Raw genomic sequence first — 26474 nt, 5'->3', positions numbered from 1 at the left:
AATCCAAGTCTTATGGCCATTCCTGGAGTCGAGTCATGAAGCAAAAATCTTAAAAGCTTCCAGAGAGGAAAAAACAGGCCCTTACCAATGTATACTAGTTTTCTAAATAGCAACACTGAACTTTAGACAACAGTGATGCCCTGCCTTTGAATTCTCAAGGCAAATGATTTCCAACATAGAGCTCTGGACTAAGGCAAACCATCCATCAAACATGTGGTTGGAATAAAGTCATTGTATGATATGTTAGATCCCCAAAAATGACTTTATCATGTCCTCTTCCTGAGATAGCTGCTTGCTCAGGAGGCAGCCAACTGAGGCCCCCAGGCCAAATCTGGCCTGCCACCTGTTTTTGTGTTTACGTTTTTAAGTACACCTTACATGGTTATTTATACCTTACATTGTTATTTAAGTACCTACACAATTTTTTCTATTTCTATTTTGCCTTTTTCTCCTTTATTCTCTAGCTCTTTAAGGCAGTATGCTGATACCTGTGCTGGACCAAGTGCTCCACTGAACCGAGAACTAAAGAAAAAGGAGTCGTGAGACCCAAGAAACAGGAGATAGACACAGGAGAGAAGGGGTAAAGAATGAAGGGAGGACCCAGGTTGACTGCCTGTGTCAGGCATAAAGAAAAACATGCCCAGAGTTGAGTTGGGGGACAGAGGGCTGCCAGAGATGTTTTCAAGAAAAAAAAAAATGGAAACAGTTGATTAGTTGATGTGTTTGAACCTGTTGAGAAGAACTTTCTATTCTGCTAGGAACTTTAGGAGTGAATTGGCACTAGACAGATAAAAAACTAACCAGGATATTAAAAAGTAGTGTTTAACTCCTGGGAAAACAAGATGAATAAGAAAGGAAATACTGGCATGGAAGTCATAGGACACTACATGACTCAGCTATGAATGATAGCTAAATCATAGTAATGTCATCACTGAAGTTTGATTTAACCAAATGTTGAAAGAGAAGCAAATTGGAAGGTGGAAGGAGAAATGAATGGGAAAGAAAGCTAAGTTTTCACCTTCTATAGTAGAAAGTTAAAAGTAAATAAAATCAAGAATTAACAGTGTACACATGTAATTTAAATATAGAGAAACAGCTAAAATAGTTTAAAGTGTTTTGTCTGTAAGGAGCTAGCGTCAGAGATGTGCCGGGGATGCTACATTTTGTTATAAGCCTCCCTCGTAGAATGACTTTTCTTTTTTTTCTTTCTTTTTTTTTTTATTTTCTTTATTTATTTTATTTTTTATTTTATTTTTTTTTTTGAGACAGGGTCTTGCTCTGTCACCCAGGCTGGAGTACAGTGGCATGATCATAGCTCACTGCAGCCTCGAACTCCTAGCCTCAAGTGAACCTCCCACGTTGACCTCCAAAATGCTGAGATTGTATGCATGAGCCACCATGCCCAGTCTGATTTGACTTTTTAAATAATTGTACCCTGTATTACTTTGAAAATAACTTTTTTAAATAAAAAGAAAAGGAGTGACAGAGCAACCTGGTGAGTGATGTGGCAACCATGCCCAGGTGGGAGTGTCTCAGGCCCCTGGTTGGAAGACATGCCAGCTCTCGTTATCATTATTGCTGCTGACATGAGCGTGAATGCATTTCAATAAAAAGTCAAGAGTGAGAGCCGTGCATTCAAGCAATGAATATTCTCTGTTTCAGTCCCTGGCTACAGTTGCCCAGATAAATAAGCTTTGGTCCCTGCCTTCAAGGAGTTCACAGACCAGTGGGTGATAAAATTCCTCATCCAGCTAGTGGATGATTGATGGCTCCACAAGGTGGTAAGTGACAGGGTAGGTGATTGCAAAAAGAAATTGCCTAGAAGTCAGAAGTCATTCAAATGGAGCCCTGGAAGCTAAGCAGGAATTGGACTGTGAAGAGAGTAAGAGGTCAGTGTCCCAGCACAGGGACAGAAAATGCAAAGGTGCAAGGTGACCCAGGCCTGGTGCAGGTGAGACCTGCCTGTGGCCTGGAGCCAGAAGTTTAGGGTTTGTAGAGGGTGAAGAGAAGACAGATGTCAGTTCAGTGGCCTGGTGTGGCATGCTAAAGAGTTGTCTGGGCTCTGTCTTGAAGTTTATGGGAATCCCCTCGAGGCCCTTTCTAGAGGAGCAGTATCGTCGAAGCCTGCTGTCAGCCTGGTGTGGAAAATAGAACGGTAGCTGGGGTAGAGAGATGAGCAAGGAGACAGACAAACATTCGGGGAAGAAACCGTAAGGGTCTGTACTGAGGTAGCGAGAGAGAGGCAGAGGAAGGCAGGTGCATTTAAAGACATCACAGAAGCTGAATAGACAGTCGGAGGCCTCGTTAGATATGAGAGGTGAGGGAGGGAAATAAGGCAAGGATGGTCCCCAGGTTCTTGTCTGGACACAGGCCGGTGGCAGAGTCACGTATAATACAAGGAGAAGACTTCAGGAGGGTTGGAGAAAGGAGCTGAGAGAAATATTGAATGTGGAGGAGGAGGGATTCTGTGGGAATCCAGGTGGAGAGATCGGGCAAGCAGTTATGGATGGGAGAGTCCCCTGGACTGGGGAACATATGGGGCAGGAGTCAGTCCATGGGACAGGGGTGGCATCTCACACTTGGGGAGTGTCTAGCAAGAGAAGAGGACCCTGAGTGAGCTCGGAAGGACCCCCAGACATGAGGCATAGACAGAGGAGAGGACCCTGAGTGAGCTCGGGAGGACCCCCAGACATGAGGCATAGACAGAGGAGGAGGAGGCGTGGAGGAGGCTGAGGAGGGCCAGGAGAGGTGGGGTTAGGAAAGCAAGACCGAGAGAGGGTCCCTGCTGCTGGCGGCCAGGTAAGCCGTGTGTATCAGGGCTGCCCTCCGCGTTCCAGGAGTACAAGTAGTTAGCTAGCATATCTGCCCCCGGAAACAGCCTTTAGAACCCCCACTTATATGTGTGACAACCAAAAATGCCCTCCCATGTTTCCAAACACTCCTCAGGGCCAATTACAAGACTATCTGGTGACCTTGGTGAGAGCGGTTACCATTGAGTCTGTGGTGAAAGCCAGGGAGGAACAAAACCACAGCTCCTCTGTCCTGCCGTGACTATTCCTTCCTCAGGCCTCTTCCGGGGCTGCCCAATCACTATTTATTTTTTGAGGTTTAAATGTATGTTACTGAGTTCCTAGCACACGTCAGGGACGCCACGGTGAACGCAACAGTTAAGGTGATGCAGAAGTTTTTGCTCCTTAGTTCAGCTAAAACCGGGTTCTCGTCACATGACCAGGAAAGATGAGGCCCGTAGACACTTTGAAAGGTGAGGGGAGCAGAATGTATTAAAAGAACCCTCTCAGCTTAAGAAATAAGAGGTCCTGCTAACAGGCTACCACCTCAGACTGAATTCCAGGCCAGCACACTCGAGCTGAAGAGCCCAGGCTCCTCCCCCTGCCCAAGGCGCGAAATCCCGATGCTCCGCCCCCGTTCCCCCGGTGCGCATGTGCGCGTTATTAAGCGATAAGCTGTCGGGGAAGGGCGGGCAGACAGGGGCTGTTCTCCCTCAGGTTTGCGGGTTTCATCCGGGACCGGTCGTCGGGTCTTTCAGCTTTCAGGCCGTTTTAGGCTTGAAGCGGGTGTTTTGCCAGGGACCCCTTGGCTATCTCCTGTCTCTATCAAAGGTCTCCTCACTCGGAACTGCCAGGGAACAAACAAGTGAAGCCGGGTGTGGGTTCCTTGACTAGGCCCCCTTGCAGAAGATGGGAGCTGGGTGGGCAGCAGGGCGTGCTTGGCTTAGGGAGGAGTTGCGCTGAGCAAAACGGGATGAGAGGCTGGGGAGACAGGCCGGGGCAGTTGGGATGTGGGACTAGCGGGAAGAGCTGGCCTTGAGGTTTTGGACACGAGTCCCACCCACAGCTACGTCAAAACAGGGCGGCCTGTCGGGGCCAGAGGCCTGGGGGGCCTGGCAGTCTGGTTTGGTCTGTGGGCGCTGAGGCCAACACAGGAAGAGGCCTTAGGGAGAACCAGCATGACGCCTGCTGACTGCACGCTCTGTGGCGAGCACAGGCCAAGAGCTGACAGGAGGCTGAGGGCTAATGGAGGAGTCAAGGGCCCCAGGAAAACAGGGGAGGGAGCAGCATTTTGGAGGGAAGCCACAGATAAGGAAAGCTGGAGGCTCCAATGTCGATGCCCCAGGTGTTACAGAGTGAGAAAGAAGCAGGAGAATTCCATTTATGAAGAATGGCGGGAGCAGAACCGGGGGGAGGCGGCGGGGGAGGGGCGGCAGGAATCCAGCGCGGGAGAGGAGGAACGCGGAGGACCCTCCACAGGCATCAGCGCACATCTGATGCGTGCCCAGATGATGACAAAAATTCAATTTATCACACTTAAGGGGTTACTATTAAATTGAGAAAAGAAAGCAAACTAGCAGAATCTTCTAGTCTGCCTTCTCATTTAACAGACCCAGAAACCAACAGGTAAAGAGATGGGCCCATGGCACACAGTGAGTGCGCTGGGGGGGCAGGGCAGGGCTGGAGGCTGGGCTCTCTCTTCCACTTCCTGCTGCTGGCTCAGTGGCAAAAGTCAGGACCAGGGCTGGGCTCTCTAGTTTTCCCTGTATCCGGGGAGCTAGCTACTCCATGGATATACCCTGGCATCTTGATTGTGCGAGACAGCCATTCTCAGCATCTTTGAGTGACCACACCTGGTGATTTGATTGGAAAACAGTGAAACCTTTTGGTGGTACTATTTTATATTACCATGAAGTCTAAAGAAGTATAAAAAATTGTATTCTGAGCGATTTGTGGCCTTAGAGTTTAATTTAGAAAGGAAGCCTGAGAGAAAGTCACATTTCTGAGAAGCTTCCAGGAAGTTAAACCTCCACAGCTAGTTGGCCCCTCCCGTTATGTCATGTGAATGGTATTCCCCCTGGACTCAGAGTGGTTCCATCACAGTAACGGTCCCAGCAGAGCTTAGGAGCCCAACCTCAGGAGATCTTGCGAGTGTCATCCCACCTCCCATCTGCTAACAACATCCCTCAACACTGTCATTCCACAGGCCAGATATTGACCATGACACCAGCCAGACATTCCACAGGCCAGATATTGACCATGACATTAAAAATATGGCTTGACTTGTCTTAAATCCGTAAACAAAACCAGTTTTACTACAGAATATATGTAAGGGAGATTATAAGCAATATATTACATGTCCCATTCCTGCTGTTCCGCATTCAAATTGACTGAAATCCAAAAATGTCATTGTTCAGGATTCATATTTCACTAAAAATAATCAAGTAGAACATTGAGGAAGCCGTAATGCTGTCTGCCAAATCATCTCCCATCCAGAAGTACCTTCTGGTTTCTTCTCCCTCATGTGTTCCGACCTCTCAAGTACAGCTAACAGTTTGTCTGGTTGTTGTTAAGCTCACTAAGCTGAGGGTTTACATGTTACTACATTAATTAATTAGAGCACCTTCCAGTAGCCTCAGTCCTTTAGGTTTAAATACCCACTGCCGCAGGCCATGTTTTGTTTCTTTTTTCCAAGATAGACTGGAGTTTCTTCCATTTTATTGTTTTGCACATTTTAGGTTCTGCATCCATACTCCAAAAATTACAGCATTCCAAAGACTGACATTTTTATTGCATTAGGCTGTTTACTAATTTCACATATTACCGTGTTGGCATGCTCCCATGGCTCTGAATGTGGCATCCTACTGGTGTCCTTGTTAGCAGTCTGGTGTTCTGAGCCTGGGTTCTTGGGTGCCTGCCGTGGTGGAGAAAGTTTGGGAGTTGCCAGCAGAGAGAGAGGATTACCCAGAGAGACAGAACGTGGACTGTGCTATTCCAATGCCCGACAGCTCCTGAGTATATTAAAATAGCTCATGAGTGTGAAGGGGTGTAAATGGGGAGGCTCTGGGGGTGGCAGGAAGGAGGGGTGCTGCTGTCGTGGAGAGAGGGTTTACTGCTGGAACTGAACACTGAGAGCATTGTGGGCGATCCATCTGGCCCCCAGGCGATGCTGCTGTTGTTGGGGCAAAGATAGGCAGAACCCAAGTGGGCCAAGCAGGTAGCTCCATGTGAAAGGCAAAGGGTGGACCTTGTGCTCAGTTCAGAAGGCATTTGAGTAAATTCAGTTCCACCTGCATGTTGTGAATATGCACCTCCTTCCAGGTGTGGGTCCTGAACTGATAGAATCTGAGCCTCAAAGAATAAGAACAAACATGCTAAAATCATTCATTCAGTCATTCATTTACTGAGACATATCTACAAGACATATACTGAGCAACTTCTACATAGTAGGCACTGACCTGCTTATGGGGATTCACAGGTCTTCTGAGCATCAGTCTCTAAGAACTCAGCACGAGATGCGGAAAGTGGAAGGCCAGTCGCAGTGCAGCACAGGAACAGGGCTACCACTGAGCTGGATGTGAGGGTTCCCAACAAGAGGGACATAAGGGTTGGCCAGGGGCTCATGGTGGGAGGGGACCTTCAGCTGCAACAAACAACCTGTCAGCTGTGCTTCTGCAACATGGGCAAGGGTCCACTGGTTTCAGCTATGGCATAAGAGAGTCAGGGCATGGTTGGCAGCCAGGGCAGCACCCTCAGGGAGAACCGGCTTGATTTCTGGTACTCTTTGGCTGTCATTTTGACTATTTCAGCCAGTTGGGTTAGGGCAAACCCGTTTTTGTGAAGAGTTGAGCCTCCTTTTGGCTTTGAATTGGGCAAGCAGGCGTCTGGTAGGAGGGATGGGATCCGCTGGGCAGAGCCAGAGGTCTATTCATGGAACTCCTCTTCAGTGTTTCCTGCCACTTTGTTACTTAGGAAGGAGCATTAGAAGGGAATCTTACCATGTGCCAATAGGCACCCTTTTCCCCAACAGGCAGCCTGCTGCTAGGTTGTTGCTTTCTGCAGATATTTCATAGCAAAAACTGGAAGCAGTTTGAAACCTACCAAGGGGACCAGTAGAGAAAATGGTGGCATGTGCTATTGTCAAAAAACAATGATACAGTACATTTGTTGTCATGGAAAGATACCCTCAGAATGTTGAGTGAAATGCAGGGGAGTTTTACTAAAACTGTCAAAAAACAGTTAATCGCCACCTTACATAAACACTCTCAGACACAGAAAAAGAAGGAAAGCTACTCAATCCGTTTTATGGGACTAGTCTTCTCTGACATCAAAATTGGACAAAGATAGTACTATGAAAAGATTATAGACCAATCTTACTTTTGAGCATAGTTGCAAAATGCGATATTTACTAATAGAATTCATCAGTATGGTAAATGCATATGCATCATGACCAAGTAGGGCTTATCCTGGGAATAATGATGATTTAAATCAAAAAGTCTTCGAATAATTGGTTAAATTTACGTATTAGAAGAGATAAATTATATGATCATCTCAGTGGATACAAAGTGTTTGCTAAAATTGGATACATTTCTACTTAAAAGCAAACAATGCCTTAGCAAAATAGGAATAAAAGGAAGATAACTTGATAAGGGGTATCCGTCAAAACCCACAGCAAACATTGCATACTCAGGGAAATTTTAGAGACAGTCCTGTTAAAGTTAGGAACAAGACCGGGATGCCATGTAATGCTATTCAGCACTGTGCTGGATGTTTCTACTGGTGTTATAAAGCAGGGAAAAGAAATAGGGGGTCAAAGAAAACAATCATTTTGTGGAGGCAATGTTGTCTACATTAAAAAGTCCAAGAGATGCTATATAAAATATATTAGAACTCATAACAGAACTCAGCAAAATGTCTCAATTGGCGATAAGTATACAGGGATCATTTGGGTTCCTATGCATCATTAATAACCATTTAGAAACTGTAATAGAAAAAAAGTAACAGCAGCAACCAAAACTATAAAGTAGCTAGAAGTAAATCTAATGAAAGATACGCAAGAGCTTTATGGAGAGGACTGTAAACATAATTGAGGGACACAGAAGGAGATATGACTAAATGGAGAGACATGTCATGTTAATGGAGAGGAAGATTCAGTATCATAAAGATACCAGTTTAGGCTGGGCACGGTGGCTCACACCTGTAATCCCAGCACTTTGGGAGGCCAAGGCAGGCAGATCACCTGAGGTCGGGAGTTTGAAACCAGCCTGACCAACATGGGGAAACCGCATATCTACTAAAAATACAAAATTAGCCACGTATGGTGGCGCATGCCTGTAATCCCAGTGACTTGGGAGGCTGAGGCAGAAGAATCACTTGAACCCAGGAGGTGAAGGTTGCGGTGAGCCAAGATTGCGCCATTGCACTCCAGCCTGGGCAACAAGAGCAAAACTCCGTCTCAAAAAAAAAAAGATACCAGTTTACTTCAGATTAACATAGAGTGCTCACGGCATTTGATCATATGATCCTAAAATTCCTGTGGAAGAATAAAGGCAAGAATAATCAAGACAGTTTCTAAGCAGAATAAAGTGGGGGCGGGGCACTTCCCTTTGGTCTATCATGACTTATGAGTTATATTAAGAAAAGTTGGTTTTTGTACTGAAATAGACCAATGGAACAGAGTAAAAAACTCAAAAACAGATCTATGCAATATAGAAACCTGATATGAAAAGAAGGGGCATACCAGATAGGTAGCAGAAGGATGAACTATTCAATAAATAGAATAAATTGTGGGAAGAAAAAGATTCCCAACCTCATGCAATATGTACAGATAATTTTCAGATTGATTAAAGACCTAAATGTGAAAAACAAAACCTTTAAACCTCTGGAAAATATATGATTACCTTTTATCACCTCATGGCCAGAGAAGAATTTTTAAAATGAGATACAGAAACCACCAACCATCAAGGAAAAGATTGATAAATTAGACTATTGAAAATTTAGATTTCTGGCCAGGCGCGGTGGCTCACGCCTGTAATCCGAGCACTTTGGAGGCTGAGAGGAGGCAGATCACCTGAGATTGGGAGTTCGAGATCAGCCTGACCAATATGGAGAAATCCTGTCTCTACTAAAAATACAAAATTAGCCACGCATGGTGGCGCACGCCTGTAATCCCAGCAACTCAGGAGGCTGAGGCAGGAGAATCACTTGAACCCAGGAGGTGGAGTTTGCGGTAAGCCGAGATCATGCCATTGCACTCCAGCCTGGGCAACAAGAGCAAAACTCCGTCTCAAAAAAAAGATACCAGTTTACTTCAGATTAACATAGAGTGCTCATGGCATTTGATCATATGATCCTAAAATTCCTATGGAAGAATAAAGGCAAGAATAATCAAGACAGTTTCTAAGCAGAATAAAATGAGGGTGAAGGGGGCACTTCCCTTTGGTCTATCATGACTTATGAGTTATATTAAGAAAAGTTGGTTTTTGTACTGAAATAGACCAATGGAACAGAGTAAAAAACTCAAAACAGATCTATGCAATATAGAAACCTGATATGAAAAGAAGGGGCATACCAGATAGGTAGCAGAAGGATGAACTATTCAATAAATAGAATAAATTGTGGGGAGAAAAAGATTCCCAACCTCATGTAATATGTACAGATAATTTTCAGATTGATTAAAGACCTAAATGTGAAAAACAAAACCTTTAAACCTCTGGAAAATATATGATTATCTTTTATCACTTCATGGCCAGAGAAGAATTTTTAAAATGAGATACAGAAACCACCAACCATCAAGGAAAATATTGATAAATTAGACTATTAAAAATTTAGATTTCTGGCCAGGCGCAGTGGCTCATGCCTGTAATCTGAACACTTTGGGAGGCTGAAAGGAGGCAGATCACCTGAGATTGGGAGTTCGAGATCAGCCTGACCAACATGGAGAAACCCTGTCTCTACTAAAAATACAAACTTAGCCGAGTGTGGTGGCACATGCCTGTAATCCCAGCTACTCAGGAGGCTGCAGCAAGAGAATCGCTTGAACCCAGGAGGCAGAGGTTGTGGTGAGCTGAGATCGTGCCATTGCACTCCAGCCTGGGCAACAAAAGTGAAACTCCGTCTCAAAAAAAAAAAAAAAATTTAGCTTTCTATATCACTAAAGACACGATAATAAAGTTAAAATATAATGCTACAGACTGGGAAAAGATAGTTGCCACCCCTGTGATCAGCAGAGGCTTAGTTAGAATCATAAACAAAATATATAAAAAAAGAAAAAGATATATAATTCAACTGAAAAAAAATGAGTAAATTATATGAACAAGCAATTTGCAGAAGAGAAAAACCTTAATGCCCAATAAACACAAATATATTTAATCTCACCAGCAATCACGAACATGCATATTAAAACAAGATACCATTTTATACCTATCAGATTGGCAAAAATTAAAAAGTTGGGTGATTTGAAGTGCTGATGAGGAAGTGCAACCACAGGAACTCAGACACTGCTGCTGGGTGTGAAAATGAGTGCAGTATCTCTGGAGAGCCATTGGCAGCCTTTGCTGCTGCAGGACTTGGCAATCAAGTTTTAGGTGTAGACCCCAGGAGACTGTGGTGTGTGTGCACACAAGGAGACACTTTTTTGCTTGCAGAAAATGGAAAGAACTTAAATGTCCATCAGGAGGAAACTTGAAGATATGTATTTATATAAGCAACTAAATGACTAAACAAGATAAATCTTGAAAACAGGATGTGGAATAAAGAGTTGTAGAAGGATCTGTGTAGTATGACACCTTCTGTGTGAAGCTTAAACATGATGTTGATGCATGCATACTTATGAAACGAGACAAAAGCATAAAAACGTGGAAGGATGAAACAAAAATACGACTTCTGGTAGTGCAGTTTGATCTGGGAGCTAGAAGCAGAAGAGAGGGAGTTGAAAGCAAATAGGGCTTTACCTCTCCCTGTCTTTGAGGGTAAAATATTAAGACTTTTTCCACCTGAGTGGTGACCACAAAGTGTTTGTTAAATTATGTTCTATTTTGTCCATATGTTTGAAATGCTTAATATTTAATATATTAAGAAGTGTTCCATCTGGACGGTGGCCACACAGTGTTTGTTAAATTATCTTCTATTTTGTTTATGTTTATGTATATGTTTTTATGTATTAGGCATTTTTATCTATTATATATATGTTTGAAACGCTTGGTGGTTTTTAGAAAATTCTTGTGACGGAAAAAAACTGCTCAGTCTCCATCTTAAAGTGGGCAGTAATTCAGAAAACATTTAAACTAATTGATGTTTGTCACCCCATGCATTGCCGCTCAGTGTAGCAGGCTGAAGCACTGAACTCAGGCAGACTGTGGGGCAGAGTCTGCCCAATCCAGTTCTACTACTTTCTAAATGGTAGATTCAGGCAAGCTACTTAATCTCTATTTGCCTTGGTTTCCTTGATGTGAAATGCTGCATCCATTGCTATTGCTGACATTAGTGCCTACTTCATACAGTTGTTACAAGAATATGATAGCTTAACTGCATAAAGCACATGGAAGAGTAAGCACTTATTATTATTATGCCTGAATATGATCTACCATTCAGAGAGACACTAGTTATTTGTTAGATGCAAGGGACTGGGGGAATGAATAAGCTGCATTTAAAGAAATCATGTAAGTAGATGTTGTTTTTAGTGATGGTTACTTTTCTGCAGTGAGCCAATAATATCTCTCAGATCTTCAAAATTAACCTGTTGATTTGGAGATGATTCACCCCCCACTGGCTTCACAAGTATCTGCTTCAGTTAGCTCTGGTAAGTAAAATTAGCAAACACTCATTCACTTTTCAGAGCTGGCTGTAAAATCAATATGTAACTGGAAATATATAGAATTCCCTCTAAAAATGAAAGCTACATCTATCTTCAAGTCTTGATGAATATGTTCTATCACATGAGACTCTCCCTTTTGTATTTAAAAAAAGTGATGAAATATAACTCCCCCAGGTAGGTGGAGATTTAAATTGAGGCCTTCAATATTTTAAATAAGTGAGAAATCGCAGTCATTAGGGAGCCAAGGGGAGTTTTTCAAAGGCAGATGCAGGAAGGCTTTGGTGTCTGGTGAACTTGGGCCCAACTGCAGCTTTGCTACTTACTAGCCACTTAGCTGGCAGTGAATTACTTAAATTGACTATGCCTCAGTTTCCTCATCTATAAAATGAAACAGTCCCTCTCTTGAGGAATTATGAGGATCAAATATACGGTATATACCAACTCATATGCATAATCTGTACTCAGCAGTTGTCCTTATCTCTGACATTATCATTAATTGAGTTACAGATTGCTCAGTACTGATGGGTGATGGATTGGAAGTTCTAAAACAAGCCGAGATAAAGAGCTAAAAGGTTTTACAGCTCCCCCTGCCAATCTCTCTTCTTTTCAAGGCCCAGGAATAAGGGCAGGGGAAAGGTCTTCATCTTGAAGACAATTAAATGCTGCTTTTCAAGTGTAATTATTCAATGTAAGGCATTGAAGCAATCTGAAATTGTATCCTGTTTTGACTACCATTGCTTTTGTATGTTCTTATTCAGCACCCTTAAAATGTCCAAAAGAGTTGGGAAATTTTGTCGTGTTGGTGCCCCCAAAACACACAAATTCTCATTCCTGGCCTGTGGATGAATGAATCTCTGGGACTGAGCAGCTACCAACTACAAAGCCAAAGCTCTGTGCCTGTTAGCAGGCCCCAGCCAAAGGCAGGATCTCAGGGGCACCTAAGCCAGAGCTGGAGTCAGGAAAGCTGGTCACATGACAGAGAGGATGAAGACTGGTGAACCAGCACCCCTGTTCTGTGTTTGGTTGTCTCCCGTAATTCAGTCCTTCATCCTTCCAACCTCTGCCCCTGTCCTATTGCACCCAAGGCTGCCTCTCCCTCCCTACCCTAATTATTAAATAATTCATTTGCTTGATGAAAGAGGAGGGGTAGGCCAGGTGCAGTGGCTCATCCCTGTAATCCCAGCACTTTGGGAGGCGGTGGGGGGGGTGGTGCAGATCGTGAGGTCAGGAGTTCGAGACCAGCCTGGCCAACCTGGTGAAACCCCATCTCTACTAAAAATACAAAAATTAGCCAGGCATGGTAGCATGCACCTGTGATCGCAGCTTACTTGGGAGGCTGAAGCAGGAGAATTCCTTGAACTCGGGAGGCAGAGGTTGCAGTGAGCTGAGATCATGCCACTGCACTCCAGCCTGGGCAACAGAGCAAGACTCTGTCTTGCAAAAAAAAAAAAAAGAAAGAGGAGGGGTGGTTTGATGGTGGACGACAAAGGGGAGAGAGACCCCCAAGAGAGATACAGTGTGGCTCTGACTGAAGTGAATAGAGAACCCACTTTAACCAGCTAAATGGACGTGTTTGCATTTTGAAGGAAGAACCCACTTATCCCTCAAGATCTCTAGTGGGCTAATTATTTCAGGAAGATGGGTCTTTTCATCATCTCTTGCTTACTGGAAAGGGATAGGGTTTGCAGGGGAAAATGAGAAGACTAGGGTAGGACAGGTGAGGTTTGAAGTGTCCTGCTAGACAGGCTGGTGTCACCATCTCCACCCAGATGCCCCACGGGTACCAGGAACTCAGGGATGAATTCATCTTCCCTACAGGCTGGCTCCTCCTCCAAGATGTCCATTTCAGTTGGTGGCACCTCTATATCCCTTCACCCTACCTGTCTCTCAAGCTAGAAGAAACACTCATCATCATCCTTGACTCATCCCTGAACCCCAGCAATCACTCATGCTGTTCCTTACTGTGCTCTCTCCCTGTCACCCAGAGGACAAGCTAAAGATCAGAAACACGAGGCATTTAACTATCTTTAAACAAGAGGAGTTTAACTATCTTTCTAATTGCCATGACTTCCTACTGCCTTCAGGAAATATCTCGAGGCAAGTAAAAGTGTTTGAAATCCATTCTTTAAGTTGTCCTATAGAAATTTTTGAAATGTTGATGGTCCACTTATTGTCAGATCTGATTAGATCATTACTTTTCCCTTAAAGTGGGGCTATGGGAAAGCTCTTGCTAAGAGGAAGGATAACTGTCCACTCTGCGTTTTCCTGCTGTTCACATGTGTCTGTATGATTAGGAGCTCATCTTCAGTCCTCGGTTTTGTTTCTTTCAGGCATCTTTTGAAATCACTGGGCTATTTTGCAAGGGCTAGTTTAGTTAGAATGAAATAATATAATCAGTGAGTCTGTTTAACCAAGCACACATAAACATGCTGAAATAAATTAAAACTACTGAAAGAGAACAAACAAGTGAGGCATAAACTAAACACCTCTCCCCACCCCACGTGGGGGATCTTTCCCTCATCCCTCAGAATGCCACACAACAGTGGGGCCCAAATCTATCTGTTTATTAAATATTGGTAAAGCTTAATTTATCTCATTACAGAAAAGGAAACCGAAATAGAGGTTCTAAGAGTTCTATTTTGTGCACCCCACCAGTGGTGCCTAGTGGAGGCTGCTACTCTTTCAGTCATGGTGTCCCCTATGAGTCCCACAAACTGCCTGCTTCCTGTGGCAGGTGGTGGAAATTTGGGAGACCTCAGGTCTTCCCAGAAGCAGGGGTAAGCTCAGGGTCTGTCTTCAAGGCAGGTGGCTCCTTTGGAGGGTTGGGAAGGGACCAGACCCAAGAAGTCTTCAAGAATATGCTGTGAAGTTAACCCTGAGTCTGAAAAATCCATTCCCTAACCCTTCTAAATCATCTAAGTTTCATCATGGGTGCCTTTTAAAGTGTTCCCAAATGCCTTTTGTAAGCCTCAAAAGTGCCATCCTCACTCACGTATGAAAGGAATTGGACCAATCAAAGGCAATTTTCATGAACTTCTAAGCTTTGATTATTTCTCCATGGGAGAGGGGAGGATCAAGGTTTTTTTTTTTTTTCTTGTCTCTGACTCAAAGGCCCTGCCATCCCTTAAGACTTTCATTTCATTCTACCTCCTCCATCTCCATGTTCTTTCTTTAAAATTCTAGGAATATACAAACAACAGGTTTATACAAGGGATGGAAAAATGTTTTCTAGTTTGAATCCACTGGAGATGCAACAACTCAGTGAGTCTCTCTGGAAACCACAACTGTGTTAGGTTCACATTTCAAAACACTACTTAAAGTTCCTTAATGGTCCTGCCCCCACAGCTTCTTAGGGACAACCAAAACCTAAAGCAGAGGCAGTGTCTTCTTGAGGAGGCATTTTATCATCATCAAGGATATCCCATCCTGCAGACCACCACGCCTCACCCCTACAGCAAACACCTTCCTCATCATTCACCCACAGAACAGAAAAGGAGATGGGAAGGAACGGCAAGGCCATCACTCTCCCCATTTGCTCCTGGCCACTTATCAGTAGTAAAAGATGGAGCATGAGGGATGTGACAGGTTCAGTCAGCTTTTCTGGCTGCATAAACTGAGCAGAAGGATGGTTGCTCATCATGAAAGTTCAAATTCAGGCCAGACGCTGTGGCTCAGACCTGTAATTCCACCACTTTGGGAGGCCAAGGCAGGTGGATCACGAGGTCGGGAGTTCATAGACCAGCCTGGCCAACATGGTGAAACCCCATCTCTACTAAAAATACAAAAATTAACCAGGCATGGTGGTGTACAACTGTAGTCCCAGCTACTCAGGGCGCTGAGGCAGGAGAATCGCTTGAATCCAGGAGGCGGAGGTTGCAGTGAGCCGAGATTGTGTCACTGCCCTCCAGCCTAGGCGACAGAGCGAGAATCTGTCTCAAAAAAAAGAAAAGATAGTTCAAAGTAGTTTGTGAGCCTGCTCCATCTCAAGGAGGCTTGCTTGAAGTTCCTGCATTTTGGGGGGTTTTTTTTCCCCCTAACAATTAAGTGTAAGTGATTGAGTGCCAGAAACTTGGACTACCAGGAATGTCCCTCCGCCTAGGGCTCTTATCCCTTCCCTTGGGCCTTTCCTCCCACCTTCCCTGTCCTCTGGGTCCCCTGCCTTGACAGATGATGCCCATTAAGCACTCCAGATTGTTTTCTTCTGGGAACCATCTTCACTCTTAACCTCTGCTTAACATTTTTAGCTAATTCTCTTCCCTGCCATTATCTTAAGCTATTTAGAGAAACGAAGTAATTCTGATCTATACTGGCTATTACAAATAATTTCCCATTTTATAATTTTGACACAGCTATCCACATTTACATTCAAGTTTTCCACACACTCCTTAGAGAAGTTTCCAAGTCCTGTGAAAAAGAGGGGAGAATAGCTGTCCCCTCACCCTGTCCACTCCCACATCCTGGAGTGATGCTCAGAGCCCTTTTCTGGGCTGTAGCTGAGAGCTCAGAGCCTGTCATCTTTTATAACTATCATTTACTTTATTTTTCCAAAAATTTATTACCTTGTTCTTACCATGCTGAAGCTCTTTTACCCACTCACCCAGCTTGGTAAAGATCTTCCTGTTGTTTATCACCATTAGCTTGGCATTTCACCATCTGGGAGAGCTTAGTATTTCTAGAAACATGGAAACATCACTTGTACTCCAGCTGAACATCATTTATAAAAGCAGAAGCTCAGACTGGCCCCAGCACTTTTCCATGCAGTGAAGTTCCCCCCTTAAATTATCTTTTGCTTTCTCTCTCCAAACTAGCTCACTGCCATTGTCACCCCATTCTCCCAACATAGTCCTGGTGTGTTTCCTTTCTTGTAAATGATTGAAGGGTCCTTATTCTCAGAGGCTTCATATTATCTTTGATTGAGCTCTTCTATCAATCTTGGTTTAAGGAAGCCCCCTGTCTTTCTACCAGGATGAATTTGCTATCGCTACATAATCACATTTTTATATCTATTCTCAGAGATTCTGAGGTACTATAAAACAATCCATTACCTTTCATGCCTGGAAAATGGGAACTTTTGTTCAAACATGGTTAAAAGAATTATCCCTGGCCAAAAGAGCTCTCCTAGGGCTTGTATACAGAAAGAGAAGTTTTTACCAAGACCTATCGTCCATCTTTTAGTGTTTCCCCATTGATAAACATGGTCCACTAGTTAGGCCTGTTTCCCAAATATCCCAAGCACACCCGTGACCTTGACTCCCAAAGCTTAGCTCATGCTATTTCCCTCAGCCTGCAGTGTTCCTCCTTGGTGGGTCGCCAATAGGCACCTTGTGCAGAAGGCTGAGGCAGAAGGATGGTTGAAAGCAAGGCCAAGATTTCCATGTGCAAAAACTCTTCCAAATGGGACTCCTCCCTCAGTGCCCTCTCTCTCCCTTAAATCATTTGTAACATTATGTATGCATGCTGGAAACAATGGTATCTCCCCAACTTCCCCATTAATCTCTGAGAGTTGTGAAAGTGTTCTGTTAACCAGTGTGTTGATTTTATTTCTCTCAATCCTATCCCACTATTTCCTATAATGCATACCAGAGAATGTGATATATATATGTCATATATATATGTGACATATGACATATATATATTCATGTGTATATGTATATTTCCAGTAAGTTTGAGAAGTGGTGGACTAAACAAAACTATGCAGGTATCTTTACTGTAGGACTTCTCAAAGCCTTAATAAGCTACCTGGTATGGTGAACTATCAAAAGCAAACCATGATATATTGTCATCTACAAACTCATTTAACTGACCTCAAGACTTTCTTTCCTGGAGCATCTAACAGGACAAGTGCTCTGTAGGATGCGTGTTGGAGCACACTGTTACCAATTGTGGGTCCTACATTCATCATGTCAGAATCACTCAGGGAGCTTGTGACAATTTGGGGTAGAGTGTGGAAATCTACTTGGTTGTTGCTTTTTCTTAAAACCTTCCTGGTAATTTTAGCGGTCCATAATATTTGGGTTCCTCTGCACGACACTTTTGATCTTTAAAGCTTCAGAGATGCTATCCCGGTGACCCTCCTGAGCCCTCGCTGTAGAAGTTTGTACCCAAAATTACTTGCAGGTAAATAATAAATTCTTATACAAAATAGATGGCAGGAAGCTTATCAGGGAAACCACCCAGGGACTTGGTGACTTGGGGAAAAATACTGGCCTATATCCATGACTTTAGAAACCACTTCCTAACATCATAGGTGTCCCTACCTACATGCAAATCCACCTTCAGAGCCCATGTACTTTACCCCAACTATTCTCACTCATGCCAATGTGGGCTGTTTCACATGTTTCTGTATTTTGTTTCATTGTCTATATCTGGCCTGACTGCAGGATCATATTCAGAGCAAGACCCAGTTGAATACTTTCCTCGGGATTTCCTCATAGCACTTGATACATAGCCAAACTAAGAGTAAATGCTCAATAATTGCAGAGAAGACAAGGGACAAGGGGGACCTAGGTCTAAAAGAGACAAAAGTTGGCTCTAGAATTAAAAAGCAGGTAGAGCAGGTGGTAAATGTGGCAAGATGGATAGGTACTCAGCTTCCCCTGCTGAGATAAGAGCTTCTTAAATGGTATAATCTTCCTCCACTCTCAAGTTGTGTCTTTGTTACTTCTCTGTTCTTCATATGATAAATATACATCACTAGTAGTTCAGGAATAGATGACCAACTTGTCCCAATTTATATGGAACATTTCCAGTTTTAGCAATGAAAGTCCACTGCCTGGGAAAGCCCTCCTTGCTGGAAAACTGGACATTTGGTCACTCAGGAGGCAAAAATAGTTCCCTAATCAAAGAAAATTGAGACTGCTACATCTCATTCTACCCACCTGAATACATTTCCTATTGCTGCTGTAACAAATTACCACAAATTGAGTGGCTTAAGACACCAATTTATAATTTTATATTTCTGGAGATCAGAAGTCCGAAATGGATTTTACAGAGTTAAAATCCAGGTGCTGGCAGGGGCTCCATTTTGTTTTGTTTTGTTTCTGGAGGCTCCAGGGGACAATCCCCTCCCTGGCCATTTCCAGCTTCTACAGGACACATTCCTTGGTTCTGACTCTCCATCCATCTTCAGAGCCAGCCACCATGTCACCCCAACCTCTGTTTTCATCATTGCATCTCTTTCTCTAACTCACTCTCCCACTTCCCTCTTTCACTCTCAACTTAATCATGTCTGCAAATTCCCTTTTGCCATGTAAGGCAGCATATCCAGGGATAAGGATGTGGATGTCTCTGGGGGTCATTATTCTGCCTACCACACCCACTTCTCTCTGGGAGTTGATAGAACACCTTAATGTATTAAAGAAATATTTTTAAAATCTCACAGAATGCTTAATCAGTGTTTTTTAAATTTATGTAATCAAGAAATTCTTCTTTTCTTCCCAAGGAACACTTCTTAACATTTCATGGAAGGCTGCTGCTCTTGCAGAAGAGTAAGATTCAGAATGGTAGATGAGCAGACTGCAAGAATCCAGAGACATTCCACAACATATACAGAGTTTTGAGGGAACTCAGTTATAGATCCAAATTCCTCTTGGCAACTTCAATACATATTCTTTGTATATACTAATATACAAACTCAGCTGCCTAAGAAGAAACCTAAGGTCAAGGCATGGTGGATCTCCCTTTCTTCCACTGTTGTAGCCTCGACCTCTTGGGCTCAAGCAATTCTCCTATCTTAGCCTCCTGAGTAGCTGAGACTACAGGTGTATGCGTGGCTAATTTTTCATTGTATTTTATTTTATTTTTATTGAGATAGGGTCTCGCTGTCACACAGGCTGGAGTGCAGTGGCATGATCACAGCTCACTGCAGTCTCAACCTCCTGGGCTCAAGCCATCCTGCCACCTCAGCCTCTCAAGTAGCTGAGACTACAGGTGCATGGCACCACATCCAGCTAATTTTTGTATTTTTTCTAGAGACAGGTTTTTGTCATGTTGCCCAGGATGGTCTGAAACTCCTAGGCTCAAGCGATCTGCCCAGCTCAGCCTCCCAAAGTGCTGGGATTACAGGGTGTGGTGGCCAAGAAGAAAATCTTTATTTTATTATTTTTTTTTTTGAGACGGAGTCTTGCTCTGCCACCCAGGCTGGAGTGCAGTGGCCGGATCTCAGCTCACTGCAAGCTCCGCCTCCCGGGTTTACGCCATTCTCCTGCCTCAGCCTCCCAAGTAGCTGGGACTACAGGCGCCCGCCTCGTCGCCCGGCTAGTTTTTTGTATTTTTAAGTAGAGACAGGGTTTCACCGTATTAGCCAGAAAAATCTTAATGGACATTTTGCCCAGGGAGTACAAAACCTCCTGGCAAACAAAGAGTTGATGTGAAATTCGCATTGCCAAAGATGACTCTTTTGGTAAGGCACCATAACTCACCCCTGCCCATCTTATTTAGAGGTACATTTCCAATAAAACTTCATTTCTTATGTTTAGTAAGTAGTTATCAAAGTTTTGATACTTTATATTATACCTAAAATAATTAAAATGATAACTCACTCCAAAGGAAATTTTTAATTTTTGCTTAGAGATTTATGGTCCCTGGAATCTATCTTCTTTTAATTTAAATTTAAATTAATATGCATCCTTTGGTTGTAGAGAATTATGATGGATTGATAAATATTTTCAAGCATAAGCACATACATGAAGTTAAAGTGCTGTGGGTGAAGTAGAATAGAGATACAATTTCAAGGAGAAAAAAATGTAACATTTCCAATTTTTAAAGAAGACCTTGTTCACATCATTTTTAAAGTGTACAGTAATGGGTATTATATAACAACGGTACTTATGTTACATTGGACACATTTAAAATAATGATTTAACAGGTTAATTTGAAAATGTCACTATTTACCTTATCTAGAAATTATATCTTTCCTAACTATTTAATCTTAACATGAAAAATGCTTGCTGACAAGTTTTAAAATATTCAAGGAGGTGCACAGTTTTTAAAAATTCTTATAGGGGCCAGGCACAGAGCACATTCCTGTAGTCCCAGCTACTTGGAAAGCTGAGACAGGAGGATTGCTTGAGCCCTGGAGTTCAAGGCCAGCTTTGAGGCTGCCATAGCGAGGCCCCCATCTCAAAGAACAAAATAAAATAAATATCGATAAATTGAATTAATAATTATTATTATTATTATTTTTTGAGACAGTCTTGCTCTGTTGATCAGGCTGGAGTGCAGTGGCGCAATCTCAGCTCACTGCAACCTCTGCCTCCCGGGTTCAAGCAATTCTCGTGTTTCAGCCTCCCAAGTAGCTGGGACTACAGGTGCATGCCATCATGCCTGGCTAATTTTTGTATTTTTAGTAGAGATGGGGTTTAGCCATGTTGGCCAGGGTGGTCTCAAACTTCTGACCTCAACTGATCCACCTGCCTCAGCCTCCCAAAATGCTGGGATTACAGGCATGAGCCACAGCACCCAGCCAATTAATTATTTTTAAAATAAATCTTATGGGGATATGTGAGCTCTGACAACTGGTCCAGAGCAGAATAGAGGAAATGCTGGCAGTACAAACAGCAGGGTATGGAATCAGGCCAGCAGGAAAGCCTAGGGAAAATGCCCACTTAACCCAGCCCAAAGGGTTAAACAGCACCTGGCACAGAGCCAGCACTCCCTTCACTCAGCCGACACCTGTGTGTTGCCAGTGTGCCAAGCATTGGGGGTAAAGTCAGGCTTACACACGAGTCCCTGTCCCCAGGCACTAACCTGCCACTGGATGCATATGTAGTTGACCTGCTGCGTCTGTGTAAATGCATGTTGGCTGCAATTGTAGAGAGTCTAAAGACCTTATTCTTGGGAAGTTTTTAGAAGCTGTGACTACAAAGCCATGACTCATATTTTTATATTCTAGAATGGATCCGTCTACATTCCACTATTCCTATTAGAATAGTCACCTGAGGAGGCATATACTTATTTCAGTGACAGGGCGATTACTCAAAAGTCTTTAAGCTTCCTCTGTGGAATTGACTTCAAAGCATACAGTGCAATCTTCTGAATATGCTTAGTGCTAGTAAATATTTGCCTTTGGAGAACAACTTTGATTTTGCAGAGAACAAAAGCTATTCACACAAAGCTCTAGTGATCTTGGTAGATGATGAGACTGGGCAGGAATATCATTTGCCTCAAACTCTGGAATAGCATCAGTCAGGAAGTCGGAGCTTTCTCATAGTAAAGAAGAGTCAGGAGAGATTGTTCATTCCTTTTATGTTCTGCACAATGAGTGTTTATTCCTCTTAGCACTGAGGCAGAAGGGAAAAGCCTGGCCATGTTAGGGTCACTTGGGCGTGAAGTTGCTTAAAGATTCTGTGGTCTCAGACTTTGGAAGAGAAGCTTGCTGGGGCTGTGGAAGGCCCCTGGTGCTCGCTGCTTTAGTTCTGCTGACCCAGGAGCAGAGAGGGAGGGACCAGACAAGGACAACAGAAGCCAGGCATGTGGCCATTGCTCTGTCTGCTCTGCGTATCCTGTCACTCCTGTGTGAACACAAAGCACTGGACAAAAGCTCTTGCGATTCTCAAGGACCCTCAATTCTCAAAAGGAATATTGGTTTTTCTTAGTATCAGTTTGGTGTACACTGTATTTTACTACTTTCTTATTCTTCAGCATTTCTCTGGTATTTTACTCAACAGCACCATTCCCTATTCCCAGAACTGAGCTAGGTGCTCTGGGAGACATTGCCTCTGTCCTTGGGCAATTTGAATCTCCTTGGGAAGATAAGAACAATATGCATACATACTGTAGAGTGAGAATGGCTAGTGGGTTTCATTTCAGATGTCAGCTCCAGCTAATTGGTGGCCTTGTAGAGTATTTCATCAAATCAAAACACCATCAATTGTAAGATGCCATTTTATGCATTCTTAAGAAAAAAAATACGCTATAAATTATGAACCATGGCTTTCTTATTACTTAGAATTTTTATTTATACATATTGAAAGAGGATTTTTAGACTTATTTGCATATAATATGGTGGATTTTTTAAACATATATTGTTCTCATTCATTCATAAAGTGGAAAATAACAGCAAAATAAATTGGGTCTGGTCTTCCTAAGCTGCTTCACCTTCGGAGTACTACTCATCTGTAGCATCTTTGATGTGGAGTTATTGATGTTCTCACAGTACAACTCTCTATGCCATCAAGAGTATTCAAGAGGCAACATTTCTTACAAAAATTTCTCTTGACTTTCTCCCAAATCTCTGACAACTTTTGTGTAAATTGATGTGCACACAGGTAATAACAACCACAGCACAACAGCTACCTGGCAACAGTAACTGAAAGACCCATCCAATTTTCAATATTTCAAAAGCAAAAGAATACCTCTTAGGCCCAATGATATGTGAGTTCTGAGACTCAGTCAAAAATGACTGTCATGATCAACTATCTATGTCTGCCCTGGGAATGGGGTTGACAATGGAGCTGCATTCTTGCAATTAAGCAATAATTTGCTGCTGTATAGTTTGCGAAGCTGAATGGTTTGCAGTGTGAGAGCAGTGGTAGAGTGTTCTCTGTGAACTAATAGAATCAGGAAGGCTTTATGAATGAAGTAGGCCTAAAAATGTAAGATTTGGCCTGGATAAGAGGAGATGACCTCCAGCAGAGGAAAGAGCATAAGCACAGTGTAGAGGATTTGAAAGGGTAAACAAGCATGTCACATGGAGAGGAAAGTGGGGGAACCAGGCTGGGGTGGGGTTTAGTTAGGGAGTTAGGGGATATAAAAACATGAGTTTTGCTCTGAGAGCATAAGTTCAAGTTAGTGTGTTTTACTTGTGGAAAAGTAATAGACAGTTCTTATATCTCTAAAACTTTTATATGTTTTTTTACCATAGGTCCTGATGTTTTTAGTTCAAAGAGTCTTGCTCTTCAAGCCCAGAAGAAGATTCTGAGCAAAATAGCCAGCAAAACTGTGGCCAACATGTTGATTGATGACACCAGCAGTGAGATCTTTGATGAGCTCTACAAAGTCACCAAAGAGCACACTCACAACAAGAAGGAAGCCCACAAGATCATGAAAGACTTAATCAAGGTGGCGATCAAAATCGGGATCCTCTACCGAAACAACCAGTTTAGCCAAGAGGAGCTTGTTATTGTGGAGAAGTTCCGGAAGAAGCTGAACCAGACCGCCATGACCATCGTCAGCTTCTATGAGGTGGAATACACCTTCGATAGGAACGTGCTCTCCAATCTCCTGCATGAGTGCAAGGACCTGGTACATGAACTGGTGCAGCGGCACCTGACGCCCAGGACCCACGGGCGCATCAACCACGTCTTTAACCACTTCGCCAATGTGGAGTTCCTCTCTACCCTTTATAGTCTGGATGGAGACTGTAGACCCAACCTCAAGAGGATTTGTGAAGGAATCAATAAGTTGCTAGATGAGAAAGTCCTTTAAATGCCTTCCCCCATCCTGGACTTTGCTGCTTTAAAGTTACATCACTCAACCATGATCTGGGTGAGAATCAAGAACATAAGCAGAAACCCTTGTCAAAGATGTCCATGTTCTGTCCTGTTCATCCCTCCGATGCTGATTCTGATGTTGAACTGAGCACAGGTGTGTTTTTCTTCTGCACTATCCAGCAAGGTTTCTACTTAAAATCACCTGTGTGCAAGCCCAAAGGACATTTCATCTATTTCAAGCAGAAAGGCTGTTTTGTTCATTACAGTGAGTGCAGTTCATCTCATGGAGTGGGAGGAGCACTAGACCAGGAGACAGAGGACATGGATTTGGTTTCCAGCTTAACCAGTTAGGACTGTGTCCTCTGCATTCTGGAACCATAATGCCTGCCTGCCTCACAGGGTTGTTGTGAGGACCAGATGAGATGATGTATGTTCATGCTTTTGGAATCTCTAATTTAAGGTCTTAATATTTTGTCTTCTGAGCATGAGGGGATAAACCTGGATGTAGACTATTAAGCAGCATAAGGGAAAAGAACAATAGAATCTAATGGACTGGGTTTGCAATCTATCTCTAAATGTACTGCTTCAGACAAAGTGAAATCCAAAGGTGTGAAAAAGTATAGCTGCAAATTGGAAAAATGTGTTTCAAGAGTCGTCTTTTTGGCCAGGTGTGGTGGCCCACACCTGTAATCCCAGCACTTTGGGAGGCTGAGGCGGGCAGATTGCCTGAGGTCAGGAGTTCGAGACCAGCCTGGCCAACATGATGAAACCCTATCTCTACTAAAATTACAAAAAGTAGCCAGGCGTGGTGGCGCATGCCTGTAATCCCAGCTACTCAGGAGGCTAAGGCAGGAGAATTGTTTGAACCCAGGAGATGGAGGCTGTAGTGAGCTGAGACCATGCCACTGCACTCCAGCCTGGGCAACAGAGCAAGACTCTTGTCTCTAAAAAAAAATGATAATAATAATAATAAAAAGAGGTGTTTTTTGAGGTCTTAGATGTTCAGGTTTATGATCCTGCAGAGGGAAACTTTCCATGGGGGGTGGGGAGAGAGAGTTTTCCATCCACAACACAGAAACAGAAAAACACTGTGCTCCCTCTGCAGGACCGGCCTTCCCTTATCTAAGGGGCATGGAGCTCAGGGAGGCTTTATTCCATACGTGCAGGAGAATCAGGCAGAATTAACCCCTACCCATCTTTCTTGGCCTTTCACAGTCATTTTGTGCTATTTTCTCTGGTTCATTAATAAATTGAAACTACCCTCCAAACAACAGATCTTAGAGTTGTGATTCAAAATAAAATTCCTTGGAGTTAAATACAGTGTTAAGAATAACAGGATTGAAAGGAAGAAGAAAATGAAGAGCAAGAGTTCTGCACTCAAACCCCAAGGGGAAGTAGATTCAGGGGAGCATAAGTGGGTGGATCTGTGAGATGGTCAATGGGGAGCTAGCCCACAGACACAAACCACCTTCTCCAAATGTCACAGCCTTGCTTTCACAGTGCAGCTTCTGACATCTTTTCATCATAGTCTTAACCAACATCAGAACAATGTACTTCCTTTCAACACTGTGCCACATTAAGAGACTTGCTCCTCTTGCCTTTCCTCCCATCCTCCTGTGCTTCCCTTCTAATGATAATACAAAAATACCATACTAGTGCAGCCATATGGTTCATCACACCCCACGGTCTATCTCCAGCAGGAGCATCAGGAGATGGTTTGTGGGGAGATGTGAAACAGTGTCCACTAAGCCTCGCTGGCCATTCAGCCTCAGCTGGCTGTCATGTCAATATCAGAGCAAACCATCTAGTTACGTTCTTCAGCCACAGCAGCCAGAATTAGTTCATAGGAAGGCTATTCAGTGTGGAATATGGAGGAGTAAGGCCAACCCCTGTTCTCCATATTGGACAAACATGGCCTCGCCCTATACTCAAACCCAAGGGCTGAACAATGATGCCCTGTGCACACCTGGGCTGGGGAGATGGCTGGTCATTTGGCACTTCTGGTGGGAACTACAAGCAGTTGGCTCCCCTTCCTTCCCACCTGCCTGCAAGGCACCAGTCCAACAGTGCTGGATTTTCTCATGCAGAGTCTTCAAGGTTTGCCTTGATATATTTATCTGACCAAAGACTGTTTTCTTGTTCAAGAGATGGTTCTAGAAGTAGGTTCATTGTTCATTAAGTGGACCAACTCAGAACCAAGAGGAATGAGTGAACCTGTCTTCTGTCCGTGTAAGATACAGTGGGGAAGAAGGCAGGATCCCCAGCTAAAGAAGGTGGTGGGTTCTCTCCTGGCTCTGCAGGCCACAGCACAACAACAGTGTAGGAGGAAGGCTGAGTTGGGTTCTGACAGCCCACAAGTCTCTAAGGAAACTGGGTCCTTTCTGCTCTGGTCAAGGAAGGATCAGCACTTCCACCAGTGGATCTCACCAAGTGCAATGG

The 26474-nt window shown here is 43.5% G+C and overlaps 1 protein-coding gene across 1 annotated transcript in view; it reads left to right on the top strand.

The window, feature by feature from the left end:
- Positions 1-25303, top strand: part of TNFAIP8L3 (TNF alpha induced protein 8 like 3) — a 38904-nt gene extending 13601 nt beyond the window's left edge. The window contains exon 2 of the mRNA XM_017896207.1: positions 23468-25303. Within this exon, the coding sequence (XP_017751696.1) occupies positions 23468-24030 (563 nt within the window). The 3' untranslated portion in view covers positions 24031-25303. The remainder of the gene's footprint in view (positions 1-23467) is intronic.
- Positions 25304-26474: the final 1171 nt, after the last annotated feature.

The sequence above is a fragment of the Rhinopithecus bieti genome, unplaced genomic scaffold (assembly GCF_001698545.2).
Source record: "Rhinopithecus bieti isolate Rb0 unplaced genomic scaffold, ASM169854v2 scaffold_27781, whole genome shotgun sequence".
Lineage (NCBI taxonomy): Eukaryota > Metazoa > Chordata > Mammalia > Primates > Cercopithecidae > Rhinopithecus > Rhinopithecus bieti.
This window is presented reverse-complemented; position numbering and strand designations above follow the sequence as displayed.